Source organism: Myiozetetes cayanensis, unplaced genomic scaffold, assembly GCF_022539395.1.
Source record: "Myiozetetes cayanensis isolate MyiCay16 unplaced genomic scaffold, myiCay2020 scf26, whole genome shotgun sequence".
Classification (NCBI taxonomy): Eukaryota; Metazoa; Chordata; class Aves; order Passeriformes; family Tyrannidae; genus Myiozetetes; species Myiozetetes cayanensis.
The window spans coordinates 4,092,791-4,111,413 of NW_026087477.1; the positions used below are offsets into that span (position 1 = coordinate 4,092,791).

At 65.0% G+C, this 18,623-nt stretch overlaps 2 protein-coding genes across 3 annotated transcripts; both read left to right on the forward strand.

Moving 5' to 3' along the window:
* Positions 1-335: 335 nt before the first annotated feature.
* Positions 336-4,585, forward strand: SLC39A3 (solute carrier family 39 member 3). Of its 2 annotated transcripts, XM_050321181.1 has the most exons (5): positions 336-367; positions 750-905; positions 1,346-1,625; positions 2,001-2,675; positions 2,791-4,585. In XM_050321181.1, exons 3-5 carry the CDS (start codon positions 1,419-1,421, stop codon positions 2,944-2,946), a joined length of 1,038 nt encoding a protein of 345 aa, XP_050177138.1. In that variant the 5' UTR covers positions 336-367; positions 750-905; positions 1,346-1,418; the 3' UTR covers positions 2,947-4,585. The 2 variants fall into 2 exon arrangements, with proteins under 2 accessions (XP_050177138.1, XP_050177139.1); XM_050321182.1 differs by lacking the exon at positions 336-367 and having other exon boundaries at positions 498-905; positions 2,001-2,973.
* A 1,601-nt stretch (positions 4,586-6,186) lies between these two features.
* Positions 6,187-10,268, forward strand: DIRAS1 (DIRAS family GTPase 1). Its single transcript, XM_050321183.1, has 2 exons — positions 6,187-6,348; positions 8,433-10,268. Exon 2 carries the CDS (start codon positions 8,457-8,459, stop codon positions 9,051-9,053), a length of 597 nt encoding a protein of 198 aa, XP_050177140.1. The 5' UTR covers positions 6,187-6,348; positions 8,433-8,456; the 3' UTR covers positions 9,054-10,268.
* Positions 10,269-18,623: the final 8,355 nt, after the last annotated feature.

An 18,623-nucleotide genomic window follows, 5' to 3' on the forward strand; every position in this document is an offset into this window, starting at 1 on the left:
GGTTCACTTCAGCTCTCACAGGGGGGGTGCAGTTTGTGCGCTCTAACCGCAAGCCGCTGGAAGGCTGTAAGAGCAGGGGCGGGCGGGTGGAGGGCGCTGTGCCAGGGGTTTTTTTTCCCATTCCCGGCTCTCCCGGTTCCCGCCGCTCCCGCTCATCCCGGGATAGCGCTGCGGCCCCGCCGCTGCCCCGGAACGCGCGGTCACGGGGGTCGCGTTTCCGCGGAGCTCAATCCCGGCCGCGCCCCGGCGGGTTTGACGGGCGGCTCGCGCGGCCAATCAGCGGGCGGCTCTCCGGCGGCAGCCAATGGGAGCGCGCCGTGGGCGGGCGCGAGCGGGGCGGCCGGGCCGGGCAGCGGCGGGACCGGCCGTGAGTGAGGGGGGGGGCGGTTACCGGGGCAACGGGGAGCGAGGGGGGCCCGGGGGGCGTCCCGAGGGGATGGAGGGGCCGGGAGGGGACACGGGGGGTCACAGCGGGGCTGGGGAGCCGGGGGGGCGGGGGACAGGGCCCCCCTCCCCGTGTGAGGGGTTCAGGAGGGATCCCGGGCCTGCGTGAGGGGCTGGGGCCCGGCCCCTCCTCGCCTTGAGGGGGCTTGGGTGGACCCCAACCCCTTGTGAGGCGACCTCAAGGGGTTTCAGGGCTTGGAAGTGCCGGGACAAGCGTGGCAGTGGGGAAGGCGTCCTGTTTTCAGCAGAAAACCTGGGATTTAGGGGTTCACGGATCAGTACACCCTTTGCTCTCCCTCCCACAGGGCCCCGCCTGCTTTGCAGGATACTTTTCGTCGCTTGGATGCTTCATTCTGTGCCGCTAATCCGAGCACTACCTGAGCTAATCCTTCCTTCCAGGCTGGTGCCACAGCCTGGGTGTCGGTGCTGCTGCTGCAGGAGCAGCTCAGGAGAGCCACCAGGTATTCCTGGGGATTCCTTCCCCTCTGGAATGCTTCCAGCCCCGCTCAGGGACACCGGCTGCAGCTGCACTCAGGAGTTTGAGGCTCTGGCAGGGGCTGGTTTGGGTTAAAAACGGGAAAGAGAGGGAAAACCCTGAGGTTGGGGGGTTTCTGGGAGGCAGCCAGAGGTGTGGATTTCTTTCCTCGTGGTTAAAACCCGGGAGCTGACCCGCTGGCTGGGCTCAGCCGGATCCCACAGCACAGCTGGGGCGTTTCCCTGTCACAGGGTGGCCGTTCCAGATAAAACCTTTTAAAAGCTTGGCTGTTTTGGGGTGGCCCCAACCAGGGATTGTTAATTCAGCAGCGCTTCCAGGTTGCTTTCTTACTGCAGTCACGCTTTTCCCTGGTGGTTCCCATGGGATCATAAAGGCAAACTCCCTGTTTTTCCCCCCCTCCCACAGGTGCTGACCCCGGGAGCAGCTGTCCCTGGGGGTGTGTCCGTGCTCATGTCCCCGCCCTGAGCCCCCCCCCAGGATGAGGATCGTGGTGGCCAAGGTGCTGTGCCTGCTGGGCATCTGTGTGCTGGTGCTGGCGGGGGCCCTGCTGCCCGTGAGGCTCATCCAGGCCGACCACGAGAAGGCCCAGCGCTCCAGGAAGGTCCTGGCCCTCTGGAATTCCTTTGGAGGAGGCGTCTTCCTGGCCACCTGCTTCAACGCCCTGCTGCCAGCTGTGAGGGGCAAGGTGAGTGCTGGCCATGCCCTGCAGGGTCCCAGCCCTCCAGGGAGTGGGGGTGAGGAGGGGTCCGTGTCCAGCTGGACGTGGAGCCCCCTCAAACCTCTGTGCCCTCATATGGTGAGGGTGAGCTGTGCCCACCTCCCTGCCCTCCTGCTGGCTGCCCCCATGGGGTCACTGGGGCTTTGGGGCATTTTTGGGGTGTGAGGAACCCAGCTCGATGTGTGTCTGGAAGGCAGAAGGATCCCCTGTCTCGTGGCAGGGTGTCCAAGGGTGTTGGAGCGCCCTGGGTCGGTCCAGCACCCCCGTGGGGCTGTGGGAGCACAGCGGGAATGTTCCCCCTGGGAGGGAGGGATTCACTGCGGATCCTTTGCCTCCCCCCAGCTGGATGAAGTCCTCAAGCAGGGGAACGTGACCACGGACTACCCCGTGGCCGAGACCATCGTCATGGTCGGCTTCTTCGTCACGGTCTTCGTGGAGCAGCTGGTCCTGAGCTGCCAGAAGGAGAAGCCCTCCTTCATCGACCTGGAGACCTTCAACGCGGGCTCGGACGGCGGCAGTGACTCGGAGTACGAGAGCCCCTTCATCGCCTCGCCCCGGGGCCGGGCCCTGTACGGGGAGCACGGGGGGCACCCCCCGCACCTCAGCCTGCCCGAGCTGTCCCGCTCCAGCCCCCTGCGCCTGCTGGGGCTGGTCTTCGCCCTGTGCACGCACTCCATCTTCGAGGGGCTGGCCCTGGGGCTGCAGGAGGACGGCGGCAAAGTCGTCAGCCTGTTCCTGGGCGTGGCCATCCACGAGACGCTGGTGGCCGTGGCGCTGGGCATCAGCATGGCCAGGGCCGCGCTGCCGCTCCGGGACGCGGCCAAGCTGGCCCTGGCCGTGTGCCTCATGATCCCGCTGGGAATCGGCGTCGGGATGGGCATCCAGAGCGCCCGCGGCGCCGCCGGCGACGTCGTGTCCCTGCTCCTGCAGGGCATGGCCGGCGGCACCTTCCTCTTCGTCACCTTCTTCGAGATCCTGGCCAGGGAGCTGGAGGACAAGAGCCAGCGGCTGCTCAAGGTGCTGTGCCTGGTGCTGGGCTATGCCCTGCTGGCCGGGCTGGTGCTCATCCCGTGGTGAGCCGGGAGCCTCGGCACGCCGAGCTCGCCGGGACCAGCCTGCCCTCCCGCCGCAGGGACGCCAGAGCACCGCGGGCAGGGGGGACAGCCCGGCACAGGGGGCCCTCCCGAGGTTACCTGCAGGAGGAGGATTTCTTCCCACGTGCTCAGAGGGAGATGATGAGGAACGTCCCGAGGGAGTGTCCCTGGAGATCAGCTGGCACAAACGTTAAGGACCTGGTTAAAGGCTGCTTCCGAGAGCTCCTCGAGTGTGTGTGGCTTCCTGCAACCTCCACAATGCCCCTCTCCCTCCTGCCCCTCGCCCACCCTCCGGAACGAGCCGGGAGCCTGGTCCAGAGGCTCCGAGGAGGTGAGAAACAGGACCGGAGCAGGTGGGAGCAGGGATTGCTGGGCTAAGCTGCTTTGGCTGGCTTAGTTTGGAGCAAAACCTGGTTGTAAGAGCTGCCAAAAATAACAGCCCTGTAGGGCTCCAGCATTCCCGGGGTGCTGCTCCCTCCAGCACAGCTCCCAGTGCAGCCCCCCGGGGCTCGGGGAGCGCGGCTTTCCTGGGGATTGACGGAGAAACGAGGCCGGGCCCCCCTGCCCTCCTTCCTTCTCTGCATCTCATCCATATGCTGAGCTTTCCCTAAGGAAAAACCTCCTTAGGTTTTAGCAGTGTGCTGACGGAGTGTTTGGAAATCGTAGGATGAATCCCGGGATGGTTTGGCTTGGAAGGGAACTTAAAGCTCATCCCACCCCACCCCCTGCCAGGGGCAGGGACACCTTCCACCAGACTGGGTCGCTCCAAGCCTTGGACGATTCCAGGGATGGAGCAAATCCTTGCATTATCCCTGTCCATTCCCTGGCACTCCCAGGGCCCGGGATGCAGGAGCTTGCAAGAAAGGGGCAGTAACAATTTCCAGCATTAATATTTCAGGGAAAGCACTTGTGTTCTCAGAGCTCTGCAGTGAGAGGGGCTGAGCAGTCGGAGCAGGGGCTGCTCCCAGGCTTTTCCAAGCTTCCAGAGGAATGGAATCTCTTCCCTGGGAGGGGGGGAAGTGAGCTGGTGGAAGGGCTGCTGAGAGACACAAGCAGATCTCCGTGGCTGCAGAGCAGGGCCCCGGGGACGCTCCGTGCGCCGCTGGTCCCTTTGGATGTGCTCTCCGGGGTGAGGAGCTGGGATCAGAGGCTGGAGCTGGGAACGAGCTGTGTGGCACAGCGGGGCTCAGGCAGGGGCTGCATTTTAATTACCCGGAGCCGCCGCTCCCGCAGCAGCTTCCGCCGGGCTCCTGGAAGCGCTGATGGAATCGCAGGGATGGCGCAGTGCCGGCAGCAGGAGGGAGGCTCGGAGCCGCCGCGGTGGCCCAGCTGCAGCATATGGAGGCAGCTGAGCATCATCTGACAGATCCTGGGGCTCGTTAGTTTAATTGCTGCAACATCCCCGAGTCAATTAATCTTCCTTTGAAAACCTGGAGTGGAGGGGGGGGCGGAGGGAGGTTATTTTGGGCCTGGGATGACACAAACGAGCAGGATGAGGGGAACGTGATTTGCCTCGGCGTGGTAAAGCCTCGGGGCTGTCTCACCTCTCCTGGGGGGTGACATCGAACCACGAGGGGGGGTTCTCTGTGCTGGGGGGGGCGAGGTGGCACCAGGCTGAGTGTCCCTTTTTGTGCCGTGCCCTGCCTTTCACACCCTCCTCCTGCTGGAGTTCGGGATCGGGGCTGCCCTGGGGGGGCTGTGAAGTGCAAGGAGGTGCTGAGCTCCCCCCTCCTCATCCTGCTGCCCCGGGGGGGGCTTATCCACGGTACCATCCCGTGCTCCAGGGTGGGTGTCGGAGCGGAGGAGGCTCCCAATAAACTCCCTGCCCTTCTCCCCTCGCTGTCACTCGGTTATTTGGTGTCCCCCGTGGCTGCTCCACGTCCGGCTCACGCGGCACCTGCACGTGCCCCCCCGCCCCTCTCAGCAGCCAAACCCCCCCTGTGCGGACCCCCCGAGCCCTGCTGAGCTCAGAGAGGGGCCAGGACCCCCCAGCACCCCCCGGCCGGCAGGGCCGTGATTCAGCCCTGCGTGAGCAGCCGCCCCGCTGCGTCAGGCCCGGCGGGGAGCGGGGGCTCAATGGAACGAGGAGGAGCCGCAGCAGAACCATCCAGGGAGCTCATTCATTCCCTCGAACGAGGAGCCTCCGCCGGCCCGGGCGCTGCGGGGGGATTGGTGGGGGGGCCGCAGCTGCCCCCCCCCCCCAGGCCTTGTCACCTCTTGGGCAGGGCCGGGGTCCCCGTCGGCACCCCCTGTTCCCGCTGGGATGTGGTGCCAGTGCGTGGGTGCTGCCGTGCCCAGTGCCTGCTGCCTGCTATTAATAGCAGCTGCGGATTTTAATTGCTGCTGCTCAGGAAGGGGGGGAAGCAGGAGCCCCCCTGGCCCGGCCCTGGCAGACCCTGGCTGTGACAAACACCTTGTGACCCCCAAGGCCACCAGTCACCTCCGCCCACCCCGTGACAGTGCAGAGAGCTGGGGACAGTCACCCTTGGGCCGTTCTGGTCCCTCTCAGACATGGGGTGGGGGGTCTTAGCCAGCACTTGGGGGTCCCACAACACCACAAGGGCCCCTCTGGGGTTTTGGGGCTCTGCCATGGGGAGATAACACCAGATGGTGACAAAGGCTCCTGGTCCTGCACTGGAGTGGCACTGTGGCCTCTGTGTCCCCAAGGCCCAACCCCACTGCCCAAGACACTCCCAAATACCCCAGGGGCTCACGGCACCCTCTGCCAGGTTGTGGTGTTGGCATCTGCCTGTCCTGTCCCTGTGTCCCCTGTCACCACCTGCCCACGAGTGCCTGGGCTGTTGCTCCTTGTGTGGGTCCTTGTGACCTGTGTCCGTGTGTGGTTCCTGTCTGTGTGTCCCCATCCCCAGGAATCTCTGTCCGTGTGTCTGTGCATCCCTCTGTCCCCATCCCCACATGTCCCCATCTCTCCACGTGTCCCCGTCTGTGTGTCCCTGTTTGTGGGACCCCATCCCTGTGTATCCCTGCCTGTCTGTCCGTCCCCATCCCTTGCCATGTGTCACCATCTGTGTGTCCCTGTCTGTGTGTCCCGATCCCGTGTGTTCTTGTCTGTCTGTCCCCATCCCTGTCCGCGTGTCCGTGCCTGTGCGTTTCCATCCCGTGTATCCCCATCTGTTTGTCCCTGTCGGTCTGTGCCCATCCCTGTCGGTCTGTGCCCATCCCTGTCGGTCTGTGCCCATCCCTGTCGGTCTGTGCCCATCCCTGTCGGTCTGTGCCCATCCCTGTCCGTGCATCCCCGTCCCTCTGTCCCCATCCCCGTCCCGCCGTGTCCCGGAGCCGTTCGGGGCCGGGCCCGAGGGTCCAGGGCCCTAGGCGGGGCGGGCGCGGCGGGCGGAGGCCGGCGGCGGGGCGGGATCGGCTCTGCGGCGGCCGCACCGCACCGAGCCGAGCCGAGCCGAGCTAAACCGAGCCGAGCCGAGCCGGCCCCGCCGCACCGGCCCCAGCGCCGCCGCAGCGAGCCCCGCCGAGCCGAGCCGGGCGGAGCGGAGCCGCCTCGCCGGGGCCGCCCCGGGCCGGGCCATGCGCTGAGGCCGCCGCGCCGCCCGCAGCCAAGGGCGGATCCCGGGCAGGACACGGTGAGGCGGCGGCGGCGGCACCGCAATGCGACCGGCGCGGCGGGGGCCGGGGGAGCGCGGCCGGCGGGGGACCGGGGCTGCCCCCGGCACGGGCGGGGAGTGGGGCGGTGGGACCCGAGACCCTGCCCCGCCAACCCCTCCAGCCGCGGCTCCTGCTCCTCCATCTCCATCCTGAGCGGGATGCTCGTCCATCCTGCCCCTTCTCCTGCCTCTCCATCTCCATCCTGCCCTTCTCCCTGCTCCTCCATCTCCATCCTGCCCCTACGCCCAGCCCCTTCTCCTGCCTCTCCACCTCCATCCTTGCTCTTCCCCTGTCTCTCCATCTCCATCCTGAGCGGGATGCTCATCCATCCTGCTCTTCTTCTGCCCCTCCAATCCAGCTCCTTCTCCTGCCCCTTCATCCCTCCATCCTGCCCTGCCCCTTCCCAGTCTCTGTCTCCATCCTGCTCCTTCACCCCTGCTCTGCCCCTGCCCTCCATCACGACCCCCAGCCCCTCCACCAGCTGTTTGTCACCCCCAGTGCTGGGGGCCCAAGTGGGAGGGTACTGGGGGGTGCTGGGGGGAGCAGAGCCCCCCGGCAGGATCCGGCCCAGGCTGGCAGGTGGTCCCGTGCCCAGGAGCTGAGTGGGGGCCGTGCTCCGGACCCTCAGGCACCAAGGGCTGGTTGGGGTTGGGGCACAGCTGGGCACAGGCCAGGGGGTGACCCCAAAGGGCCCCCTCAGGTTCCTGGAAGGTCCATCCAGCCCAGCCCCTCACCCTAGTGCCCCCCACCATGGCTGCGAGGCCAGGGGGGATTTCAACTGTGCCTGGGGCAGGGGGGACAGGACAGGTGGGAAGGGACAGATGGGAAGGGACAGGTGGGAAGGGACAGGTGTGACACTCAGGTGGGATGGGACAGGTGGGAAGGGACAGGTGTGATGCTCAGGTGGGATGGGCAGGACCTTGTCCAGCCCTGGCTGAGGTTGGACGTTCCCACGTGCCAGCTCAGCCCTGGCCCCCGCTCCATCCCCAGCCCCGTGTGCTGGTGACGCTTCCAGCGTGGTGGGATCCGAGGAGCCCACAGTGGGTTGAGCTCCTTGGGTGCCCGAGGCCACGGGGATGGGCTCCTTCTCCAGCTCCCAACCTCACCAGTTCTGGGGTTTGGGGATGTGCCAGAGTATTGGGGCTCCTCTGTGGGATCCGGACCCCTGGTGCCATGGGGTGGGAATGCAGCAGCCCCTGGGTACCCTCATGGGGCAGAGGTGGTGCTGCCACTCCTGTGCTGCCCTGGGGACACCGAGGCAGGGCCAGCCCAGGGCTCAGCATCAGCGGCTCTTTGTGCCCCCTCATTTCACACCCCAGGGCTGCGCCACTCGGGGGAGCACTGGGGACCCTGCCCAGGCCTGGGGACCCTGTCCCTGAGAGCGGGCACCGAGGTTTGGCAGCGTAAGGGTGGCCACGGGGGTCTCTGAGCCTGCAGGTCACCAGCCCACAGCCCACCCCTGTGCCACGCTCTGCCCGGTGCCCACATCCCTCTGCTCCCTGACACATCCCCGGGCTGGGAGCGGAGCAGAGGGATGACACAGGTGGCACGGGGCAGGACAGGGTGGCAGGGGGTGACAGGGCACATGGCAGGACAGGGTGGCAGGGGGTGACAGGGCACAGTGCAGGGTGACAGGGGCTGACAGGACAGTTGGCAGCGTGGCCTGTGTGGGAAATGGCACCTCTGTACCTGGGGCAGGGCCCGAGAGCCCCGGTGGGCACTCCAGGTGTCACCACGTCCCAGCAGCTGCCCCAGCTCCTGCTGCCCGGGGGGGCTCTGGGGGTCCCTGCCCGGCACAGCCCCCCCAGCCTGCTGCCCTGCCGGCCTCAGCCACAGCCACGGTGCCGGTGGCCGTGCTCGGCCATATGGCCACAGCGGGCACCGGGTAAAAATAGCCAAGGCAGCCGCACCCCGGCCCGGGCGGCAAGGGCGTCCCAAGGGCATGGCGGGGTCCAACCCCGCCTGGAGCTGCACCTCAAGGGGGGCTCTCCACTACTTTTAGGGGGGGTCCATCCCGAACCCCCCCGTGCTCCCGGCATGACGCCCCCCTGTCCCCCCGCAGCGGCGGTAGCACCTCCGGGCCAAGATGCCGGAGCAGAGCAACGACTACCGCGTGGTGGTTTTCGGCGCCGGCGGCGTCGGCAAGAGCTCGCTGGTGCTGCGCTTCGTGAAGGGGACCTTCCGAGACACCTACATCCCCACCATCGAGGACACCTACCGCCAGGTGATCAGCTGCGACAAGAGCGTGTGCACCCTGCAGATCACCGACACCACCGGCAGCCACCAGTTCCCGGCCATGCAGCGCCTCTCCATCTCCAAGGGCCATGCCTTCATCCTCGTCTTCTCCGTCACCAGCAAGCAGTCGCTGGAGGAGCTGAAGCCCATCTACCAGCAGATCGTGCAGATCAAGGGCAGCGTGGAGAGCATCCCCATCATGCTGGTGGGCAACAAGTGCGACGAGACGCAGCGGGAGGTGGAGAGCAGGGAGGGGGAGGCCATGGCCAAGGAGTGGAAATGCGCCTTCATGGAGACCTCGGCCAAGATGAACTACAACGTCAAGGAGCTCTTCCAGGAGCTGCTGAACCTGGAGAAGAGGAGGAACGTGAGCCTCACCATCGACGGGAAGCGCTCCAGCAAGCAGAAGAGGACAGACAAAATCAAGGGGAAGTGCAGCATCATGTAGAGAGCCCCGGACTGGCCCGTGCCCCCTCCTCCGGACCCCCCTTCTCCCCCCCCACGGCCGGACGTGGCAGTGGCATCGCAGCGGGACCGTCCCCTCGTCCTCCGTGTGCCATCACTGTGACTGTGCGGGGACGCCTGCGCTCGCCCCGGGGCTGGGGGTGAAGATGGGGCGTCCCCCCGAGCCGAGGGACACGCGGGGCACGGCAGGACCCCCGGACCGCCCGCACCCCCCACACTCACAGCACAACCGGCGGCACCGGCACCGGCCCCCGTCGGTCCTCGTGGGAGGGAAGGACCTCGTGGTGGTGTCGGTGTCACCCTCGGGGACGGCCACGCGCGTCCCAGGCCCTCCCCACGCCCCCGTCCCCACGCCATAGTGCTCTGCTCCTGCGGGCAGAGACCCGGGGCGGGGGCAGCCCCTGCCATCACCCCCCCGAGCCCCCAGCCCACCCTGGCACCGCAGCCCCCTGAGCCTCCAGCCCTGTCCCAGTGCCGTGACTCCCCCAGCCCCCATCCTGTCCTGGTGCCGCAGCCCCTGAGCCCCCGGTCCCATCCTGGTGCCGTGGGTCCCCCCGGTCTCCCAGCCCTGTCCTGCCGCCGTGGACCCCCGAGCCCCCCAGTCCCCTCCTGGCGCCGTGGTCCCCTCACCTCCCCCAGCCCCTCCCGGTGCCGCAGCCGGAGCCACCAGCCCAAGCACAAAGCATCGGGTCCAACGGGAGGTCCTGACCCAGCACAATCCTGGTGAGCTCCGGCGGAGACCCCCGGCCCCACCGCCAGCCGGGCCCCCGCGCCCCCGCTGCCCCCTCCCGCGCAGGATGTGCCCCGATGCCCCGGGGACCCCTCAGAGTCCTCCCTGCGGGGTGGCCTGGCCCCACACCCCGGGACCCTCCGGCTCCCCCAGCTCTGTCGCAGCCCTGCTTGCTCCCCCCGGCCGGAGCGGGGTCCCCGCGCTGTCACCAGCCCCTCGTCCCCGCGAGGTTTGTCCCCCTCGCTCCGAGGTTTGTCCCCTCGCTCCGGCCCCGCTCCCGCTGTCCCCGAGGGGGTGTCTCCGAGGGGTGTCCCGGGCAGGCTGAGCCCCCCTCCCCTCCCAGCTCCCCGCACCCCTTCCCCCGGCTTTTTACAGGAGGACCCGCGTGCCCAGGGGACGAGGTGACACCGTGACGATGTAGCCTTTACTCTAGAAATAGTCTTCCTTCAATAAAGAGATGAGAAACGCTCCCGCGTCCCCTGGAGCCGCCCCCGCCCGGGCGCTGGGCCGCAGAGGGGCCCGGAAAGGGGGCCAGGAGGGGTGGGGGTCGCACGTGTGTGCTCGTGTGTGCTGGTGTGTGCTCGTGTGTGCACGTGTGTGCTGCTGTGTGCTCGTGTGTGCTCGTGTGTGCACGTGTGTGCTCGTGTGTGCTCGTGTGTGCTCGTGTGTGCTGCTCTGTGCTCGTGTGTGCTCGTGTGTGCTCGTGTGTGCTGCTGTGTGCTCGTGTGTGCTCGTGTGCGCGCGCAGGGCTCCGCGCACGTGCCCGCGCACACACGCACACGTGTCCCGGGCACACACGCGTGTCCGCGGCCCCCCCCGCCCCGTGGTGCCCCCCGCCCCTCGCTGCCCGTGGGGAGGGGGTGGGAGCGTGGCGCGTGCGTCATCACGCCTGTTGCCATGGAAACCATCTGCTCCCCGGGCGCGGGAGCCGCGTGGGCACGAGCGGGAAGGGAGAGGGGAGTGGGGGAGGACAGGGGGACGGGGCCGAGAGGGCCTCGCCAAGGGCACGGCGATGGCAGCGACCCGTGGGGGTCGTCTGGGATCCCTGGGAATGCCGTGGATCCCTGGGGATGGGCAGGGATGTGTGGGGATGGCAGGGATCCATGGGGATGGCAGGATCCATGGGGATGGCTGTGGCTCCACGGGGATGGCCACAGTCAGGACCCTGGGACAGTCACGGCTCCATGGGGAGGTCGGTCACAGATCCATGGGGCTGTCATGGATCTGTAGGGGTGGCACAGATCCGTGGGGATGGTCACGGCTCCGTGAGGGTGTTGTGGATCCGTGGGGATGTCAGGGATCCGTGGGGATGTCAGGGATCCATGGGGACAGGCTCAGCTCTATGGGGATGGCTGTGACTCCGTGTTGACAGCCACAGGCTGGTCCCTGGGGACAGTCCCAGCTCCGTGGGGACGGTCGTGGCTCCGTGGGGATCATCCCAGCTCAGTGGGGACAGTCTCACCTCTGTGGGATGGTCACAGGTATGTGGGGACGGCCACCAGCAGCTCCCTGGGGACACCCCAGCTCTGAGGATGGTCCCTGCAGCACCCCCATCCCCCAGCCTGAGCCCCCCAGGATCAGTGCAGGTCCGGGCTGGAGGATCCTTGCAGGGCACCCGGAGCCTCCCCCGGGCCCAGGCTTTAAACAAGCTGCTCCTGAGCGTTAATTAGCGGGATGAGTGGCGGGATGAGCCGTGGGATGAGCCGTGGTGCCGCCCGGTCCCGCCGCTCCCCCCCGCCATGAGGAGCCGTCGCTTCATCCCCATGGTCATAAAATGCCCAATTCCAGTTTTTGGGACCCCAAGGCAGCTCCTGGCCCTGTGCCTCGTGCCAGCCACGGTGCCTGCGTGGGACATTGTCCCTCGTGTGCCCCCCAGGGACCTCGGCCCTTGGGGGATCCCAAGTGCCCAGTGCTGCCCATCTGCAGCCAAAGCGGATTAGGACACGGCGGGCCGGGACATATGGGAGCAAACTGGATTAAAGGGAAAATCAGCCCTCTCCCCACTAACAGGATTATTGGGTTTCCAGCCCAATTTCAGCTCAGCCGCCGCCGGTGGCAGCAGGGCCCCATCTTCCCCCCGCTGGGGACAACCCGGACCGGGCGATTCTCCACCTCAGTTCCTGCTGGGATTGCAGCTGTGACTGGGGCAGACTGGTGTGGCCCTGCTGCGGGCTGGGATGAGCTGGGAAGCTGCCAGGGAGCTGTGGCCACAGTCCCTCCTGCCCTGGGGCCGGGGCCGTGTCCCCCCACGGGGAATCCCGGGGGCACCCCAGGCCCCTCTCACCCCACAGGGACCAGGCACCGCCCGGTGCCAGTGGCAGCCGAGGGGGGAATCAAAGCCTCGATTCAGGGCGGCATCTCCCGCTCCCCCCGCGTGACTCCCGCCCGCTGCTGATTCATCCCCCTGGATTTCCCCCCCCAGTCCACACGGAGAGCGGCTCCCCAGGGTGGGGGAGGCCGAGGCTGCAGCCCCCGACACGCAGGGCTGGCCTGGGCAGGGCACCAGGGGCGACACAGCACGGGGGGCTCACAGGAGCCTGGCCAGGCTGCACCGAGGGCCCAGAAAGCGGGGGGCACAGACCAGGGGATCCTGAGGGGACCTGGAGGGTTTGGGGGGGAGAACACAGGCTGGGAGGTCCCGAGGGGAATGGGGGGACCTGGGGCAGGGGGGACACAGACTGGGGTATCCCGGTGGGGTCTGGGGGGACATGGGAGGACAGAGGGGACTCAGGAGGGGACCCAGCCCGGGGGATCCCGGGGGTCCCGGGGTGGGCCCGTCCCGGAGCCTTCTGCGCCCCGGACGCCACGTGCCCCTGATTATTAATATTAATGAGATATTTACATGCATACGCCCCTTTCCCTGCCCCGCCCCCTGATTGGCCGCTCCGCCCCGCCGCTCCTCCCGGCCCTGCCTCCTCCCGCCCCTCCTCTCCGCGCCGCCGCCGCAACCGAACTTGGCGGCCGCTCCTGGCCCCGCCCCTGCCTCCGGCCCCGCCCCCGCTCTCCGCGCCGCTGGGGCTGCCATTGGCGGGCCGCGCTGTCCGTCAGGCGCGGGGGCGGGGCCGGCGCCGCCCGGGGCCAGCAGGGTGCGTTGCGCCGCGCGGGGTCTGAGGCGGCGGCTCCGCTCCGGTCCTGCTGCCGCTCCGGCGCCGCCGCTGCCGGTGAGGACCCGCCGGGGACGGGCGGGACGGCCCGGGAGGCCGAGGGGGCCGCCCGCTGGGCTCGGGCCGCGCCTTGGCTGCAGCCCCTCGGCCCGGCGCGGCCCTGCCTGGGGCCCTCGCGGCCCGGGCGGGGGCAGCAGGGCTGGGCTGGGGAGCCTGAGGGGCCTCGGGGGCCTGGGGAGGTGCGAGGTGGATTTGGGGCTGTGAGGGGGATCTGGGTGGGGGAGGGCAGGGAAGGCGAGGGGGCGGCGGGGATGGGGTGAGGGCCGGGGGGTCTGGGAAGGAGGTGGAGGGTGGGGAGGCCAAGGCGAAGGGGCCGGGGGTCTGGGGTCGCTGAGGGTCTGGGGGCGGTCTGGGCAGGTGGGGAGGGCTGGGGTGTGAGGAGGGAGCTGGGCTGGGGGCGGCTTGAGGGGGTTTGGGGACAAGGGCTGGGAAAGGGAACCCCGTGCAGGGCAGGGGTTGGGCTGGGGGTTTGGGGGTCCTGTGGGGAGCAAGGAAGGCTCCTGGGGATGCTGGAGCTTGGCAGAGGGGGCAGATGTGGGGTGGGCAGCTGAGAGGGTCCCCATGGGGGTCTCAGCACTGGGAAGGGGGAGATTCCAGCACGAGATTCAATGAGAGGAGGTGACTTGGGGATGTTTGGGGTGGGGGTCACAGAGAGGGGCTGGGGTGGGTTGTGGGGAGGGTTCCCAGGTTTTTGGGTGAAGGGGTCAGGGGGATGGGGCTGGAGGTGGGGGTGGGCAGCATGGGAAGTGGCTGGAGCCAGGGGTGGGGTGCGAGGGTGAGGGGGGTCTTTGGGTGGACGAAGGGAGTGTTGGAATCCATGGGGGAGATGGTTCAGCACCAGCTGCTCGGGAAGTTGGGTGACTCAAGGGTGAAGGGTCTAGACCCCGGTTTGGGGTGAAAAAAAGGCGGCTGGGGGCTCGTCAGAAGGTCCAACATCCATAATTTACTTGTTTTATTTTGTGTGTGCGAGTTGAGGGTGGGTTGGTCGGTGTGGAGAGGAGGCACAGGAGCTGTTGGAGCCGGTGGCTGGCGAGGGACAGCGATGGGATCCCACCCCATCCAGGCAGGATTCGGGAGGCATCAGGGAATCGTGTGGGTTACATAAAGGAGGGGTGGCTGCAGGAGCTGGGTTTTGTGTTAGTGAGGTGTAGAGGAGGTGGGTGCCGCAGACAAAGAGACAGAAACCTGTCTCCTTCTCCTCGCTCCCAGATAGAGCTGTGGGATGGAAGGCTGCGTGTCCTTCAGGAGTCAGGGGGCTGTAGGGAAGCAGGGACTGGGAGGTGTCCCGGTGCCTGGAGCTGGTGAATGGGATTCACCTCCACCCTAGACCCTGTGCTAGAGCTGGGTCTGCTCTGAGACACCTCCTGCTGCTGCTTGTAAGAACTAACTGTGGCTTTTTAGGGTTTTTCTTTGGACAGTCGAGTCCCTCCGGGGGTTTGTAGCCGTGGGCTTCTTGTGACACCGACCCGGACACGTCCCAGGGTGGTGGGCCCTGGGGGGTCCCACAGGTCTGTGCATCCCTGCTGTGTGGGACACCAGGCAGATGGGCTGGGCCCTGGTGCTTTGGCTTCCCTGGTCAGCTCCATGGCCACAAACCAAACTCCTGGGGCTCCCCAGCTCTGGTTATCCCACCCTGTCACAGCCAGAGGGCCGGGCCAGCGTGGCCAGGTGGGGCTTGTTGTCCCAGGGGCTTTCTCTGGCCATGTGTGGCTGTGACACGGAGGGAAGTGGCTCTGGTGTGTGGCTGGGGGTTGTGGTGGTGCCCACAGCCCTGGTGTCCGTACCAGCTTTCCTTCTGGACCCGTCCCATCCCTGGACGTGGTGTTTGACTGCAGCCACTTCAGCCAGCGCTGCCCTGGGGAGGTTGATCCCGCTCTGCAGGAGTGGGAATGGCAGCACACCAGGAGTGTGACAGCCCAGAGGGACCATCCCAGGGCCAGGAGAGGATCCTGTGACAGGGGGGCACAGAGGTTTGGGAGGTCTGTCCCCTGCTCATCTCACTTCCCTCCTCCGGGGCCGGCCCAGCCCGAGCCTTCCTGCCCCATTTCCTTATCTGCCAGGGGAGATAACGGCCCTGCCTCGAGGTTGTCATGCCCTGGAGCTCATTAGCCTGACGAGGGGAGTGCCTGGCTCCAGGACCTGCTGCTTATCCCTGGACTTGGCTCCAAGAGGAACTGAACACTCCTGCCCTTTGGAAAACGCTGACTTTGTTGCCGGGAGCTGCGCTCTCGGCGTCGAGGGGTCGTGGCTGTCCCTGCCCCACCAGAGCCGGGGCTGGATGAGCTCCAGCGCCGGAATAACCACCCTGGGAGCGCTGTGGGTTGTGTAGGGCTCCCAGGCAGCCAACTTGTCTGCTGGGGAAGTTGTCTTGAATGCGTTAGGAGGGAAGTGGTGAGAGCAGACGCTTCCAAAATCACTTTTGCGCCTTAAGGATGAGCTCGGGGTGAGAAGGTGGAGTAGTCTGGTTGTGTTGGGTTTGCAGCCCCCAGCACGGCTCTGGTGAGAGGTCTGGCAGTCCTGGCAGTCCTGCTGTGCCGTGGGAAGTGGGGGTGGGTGGCCCAAACCCCATGGAAAGCAGGGTGGAAGTTTGGAACTGTTTGGGGATTCTTGCGCCGGGCAGGGGAGAGCGAGGGGTGGAAAAAGGGGTTTATAAAATGCAGCAGCTCTGCTGACATGGGGTGAGGTGAGGTGAGGGACCTGCTGTGGTAGATCCAGTGTGGTTTTCCCCGTCTTCCTGAGAAATCAAAGGAATTGAGATCATCATGGAGTGGTTTGGGTAGGGAGGGCCTTGAAGCTCATCCAGTTCCATCCCCTGCCACAGGCAGGGACACTTCCCAGGTTGCTCCAAGCCCTGTCCAACCTGGCCTTGGTGCAGAGGTCTGATAGCTGAACTTGGAGGTGGAAGCCTCGAACTGCTCAAGTATCCCTGAAGTTCTAGAAGTGTTTCAGCCACGGACCAGCAATCTTTCCGTGGGACCCTGTGTGTGGAGGGAGAGTCCCAGTTTCCCAGCAGAGTGGCAGAAGGAGTGAAATTAGGGGAGGGAACAGAACTGAAAGAAGTTATAAATCCAGTGCCCGGTGAGGAGCACCCAGGGGACAAAGCTGGAGAGAGCCGTGCCTTATAAAAAGAAACCCCGACAAACATTTGTCTTTACCCACTGAGGTTTGTGTTTTCAAACCAGTTCCCGGGGTTCAGAGGAGAGGAAGGGCCAGCCCGTGGCTCCTGGTGTCCCGTTATGGTCCTGCTGCTGGGCTGTGCCAGGAGGCCCTCGGTGGAAGCCCCGGGACAGACGGGCCATTGTGCCACCCAACACGCTGGCACTCGGGGTTTGCGAAAGTGAAACTCGGCTCAGGGCTCGGCTCGAGTTTCTCGGCCGTAAATTCCCCACCCCCAGCGAACCCAAAACACGTTTAAAATGTCCTTTGTGTTGCGCAATCCCCGCTGCTTTCCCCCTCCCTGCTGCTGCTCCTCCAGAGTACCTGAAAAGCCACGAATTAGTTTAAAAAAAAAAACCAAACAACCAAACCCAGCTAAAAGCAGTCACGGTGAGGAGTTCGTTTGATTCAGTGAATTCTTGGTGCTGTTGGGTGCGAGGGGATGTTGAATCTCCTCCTTTTAATCTTCGTTTGAAGGGGTGGGGGAGCCGGATTTTTCCTGGGAGTGAGTTATGAATTCAGCTGATGGTTCCAGCTCCGAGAGGCTCTGGAGTTCTCCACGAGTTCTGGGTTCGGTTTTTGTGGAGCTGGCTGGGTAGGGATTGGCTGTGTGACGTTAAAGACTGGAAAAAAAAAAAAAAAAGAAAGAGAGAAAAAAAGGAGGAAATTCGGGCACAGCGTTGATGCCGAGACACAAAACAGGAAATTTAGTTAAGGGTTGTGCTTTTTCGTAATTTATTGCGTGGCTTTTCCTCCCCCCTAACGGACAAGGTGAGGTTCTGGAGTGGTTTTAATGAGCTTCAGCCTGTGTTGGGTCTGTCCCGCTGAAAACAGTTCCGAATTTGCGCTTAGAGGAGGATTTTCAGTGGATTTCTGAGAAGCTGTAAAAGCTGAGAAACCTCAGTTGCTCCTGCTTTGTCTTACTTTCATTCCACAAAAAAAAAAAAAGAAAAAAAGAGGGGGGGGAAAAACCCCTAGGAAAAGAACCACATAAGGGTGATTTTTAAAAATATCTCTCTCCTAATGGGAAGGTGGGAGCAGGAAAGTGGGCCCTGGCCCGGCGCCAGGGGTGGGGGCTGTGGGTCTGGGGGACCTTCCCCTCACCTCTGACACCTCCCAGTCCCTCTGAGGGCGCTGCCACCACCCCCTCAGCTCCAGGGACTGACATCCCCCCAGCCTTCTCCAAAAAGCTTTTTGTTTCGTTCCCAACTTGTCCCCTTTGGGGGGAAAAAAAAAAAAAAGAGATCTATTTTAAAATCTATAGAATAGTTTGGGTTGGGTTTTTTGGTTGTTTTGTGGGGTCTTTTGGAGCCCTGAAGGCGTTTTGTCCATTTCTGCTGTTGGAAGAACAGGAGATTCCTCCTCGTGCGGGTTTAACCCTTCGAGCCCGGAATCCGCAGTTGGATTTCTCTGCACCTGCTGCAGGAGCTGCTCCTGGGAGGTTTCCTCGTGGGTGTTTTCGTTTCCTCCACCCTGAGGGTCACTTCTCTTTTTCCTGCTGGCCAGGGCTCAGTGTTTGTGCTCCACAAGTCATGATGTGTCCCAGCTCCTCCTTCCAGCCCTGGCTGGGAATTGTCTGCAATTCCCGAAGGCAGAGGTTGGGAATTTGATGGTAACAGTGCAGCTTTTCTGTTGGGGAGGAAAAAACAAGGCCTGAGTGGGCTCTTTATTTATTTATTTATTTATCTTAAAGCAGACCTCTCATTAAGGCTCAGAACCGTGACCGTTGTGCTTCCGGCGCTGGAATTGTGGCGGGAAGCGGGATCTCAGCAGTTCTGGTAACGTGTTTCCAGTGATCCACAGGACCTGGCAGCGCTTCCAGGGAGCTTCACGCTCCTCATGTCCTGGGCAAAGTGTTGGGAACAGTTTTTCCTGTCAGCCAGGAGCGCTGGGAGCATGTCCCGGGGAATTCCGCTGGTGTCAGGCGGGTGTAGGGGCAGCTGATCCCAAGGAAGCGTCGACATTCCCGTCCTGTGGGCTGTAGAGTTGGGGTCCTCTGTCGGTGCTCCAGGACTGAGCTATCGCAGCTCCTCTTTGCAGGGACGTGGACAGAACCATCTGAGGTGTTTTCGGTGCTGGGCACCGAGGGGGGATCCAGGATTTCACATTTGTTAGTCCGGATCCAGCGGGTGCCGTTGGAAGCGGTGGCGGCACCGGAATGCCAATGCCGGCGGAACTGGTTGGTCGCCAGCCGTTAGTCATGGGGCAACACCTACTCTGGGAGAGCAGCCCGGGGCTTTGGAGAAGGGATTATTTTCCCTGCAGCCCTGTGGGCACGAGGATGGAGCTGGAGGAGGCCAAGGAAGGCCTCGCTCCAGAACTCCGTGTGAGCTGCAGCTGGGGACGACTCGACTGGAATTTCATTTACCCAGGCATTGTTCGTTCCAGGCACCGGGAAGACACGGGGCTGGAACAATTGCTGACCTGGGAACAGCTTTTGTGGGTGGTTGCAGGAGCTGTGGTGAGCAGTCAGAGGGTCTGGGACGTGGGGATGAGGACCCAG

What these genes read in the sequence shown, in the direction of transcription:
- DIRAS1 (XM_050321183.1), top strand. Translation starts at nt 8,457, where the DNA reads ATGCCGGAGCAGAGCAACGACTACCGCGTGGTGGTTTTCGGCGCCGGC.
- SLC39A3 (XM_050321181.1), top strand. Translation starts at nt 1,419, where the DNA reads ATGAGGATCGTGGTGGCCAAGGTGCTGTGCCTGCTGGGCATCTGTGTG. An exon ending in TGCCAGCTGTGAGGGGCAAG is followed by an intron (nt 1,626 to 2,000) that starts GTGAGTGCTGGC and finishes GCCTCCCCCCAG; the next exon opens with CTGGATGAAGTCCTCAAGCA. An exon ending in AGAGCCAGCGGCTGCTCAAG is followed by an intron (nt 2,676 to 2,790) that starts GTGCTGTGCCTG and finishes CTCCCGCCGCAG; the next exon opens with GGACGCCAGAGCACCGCGGG.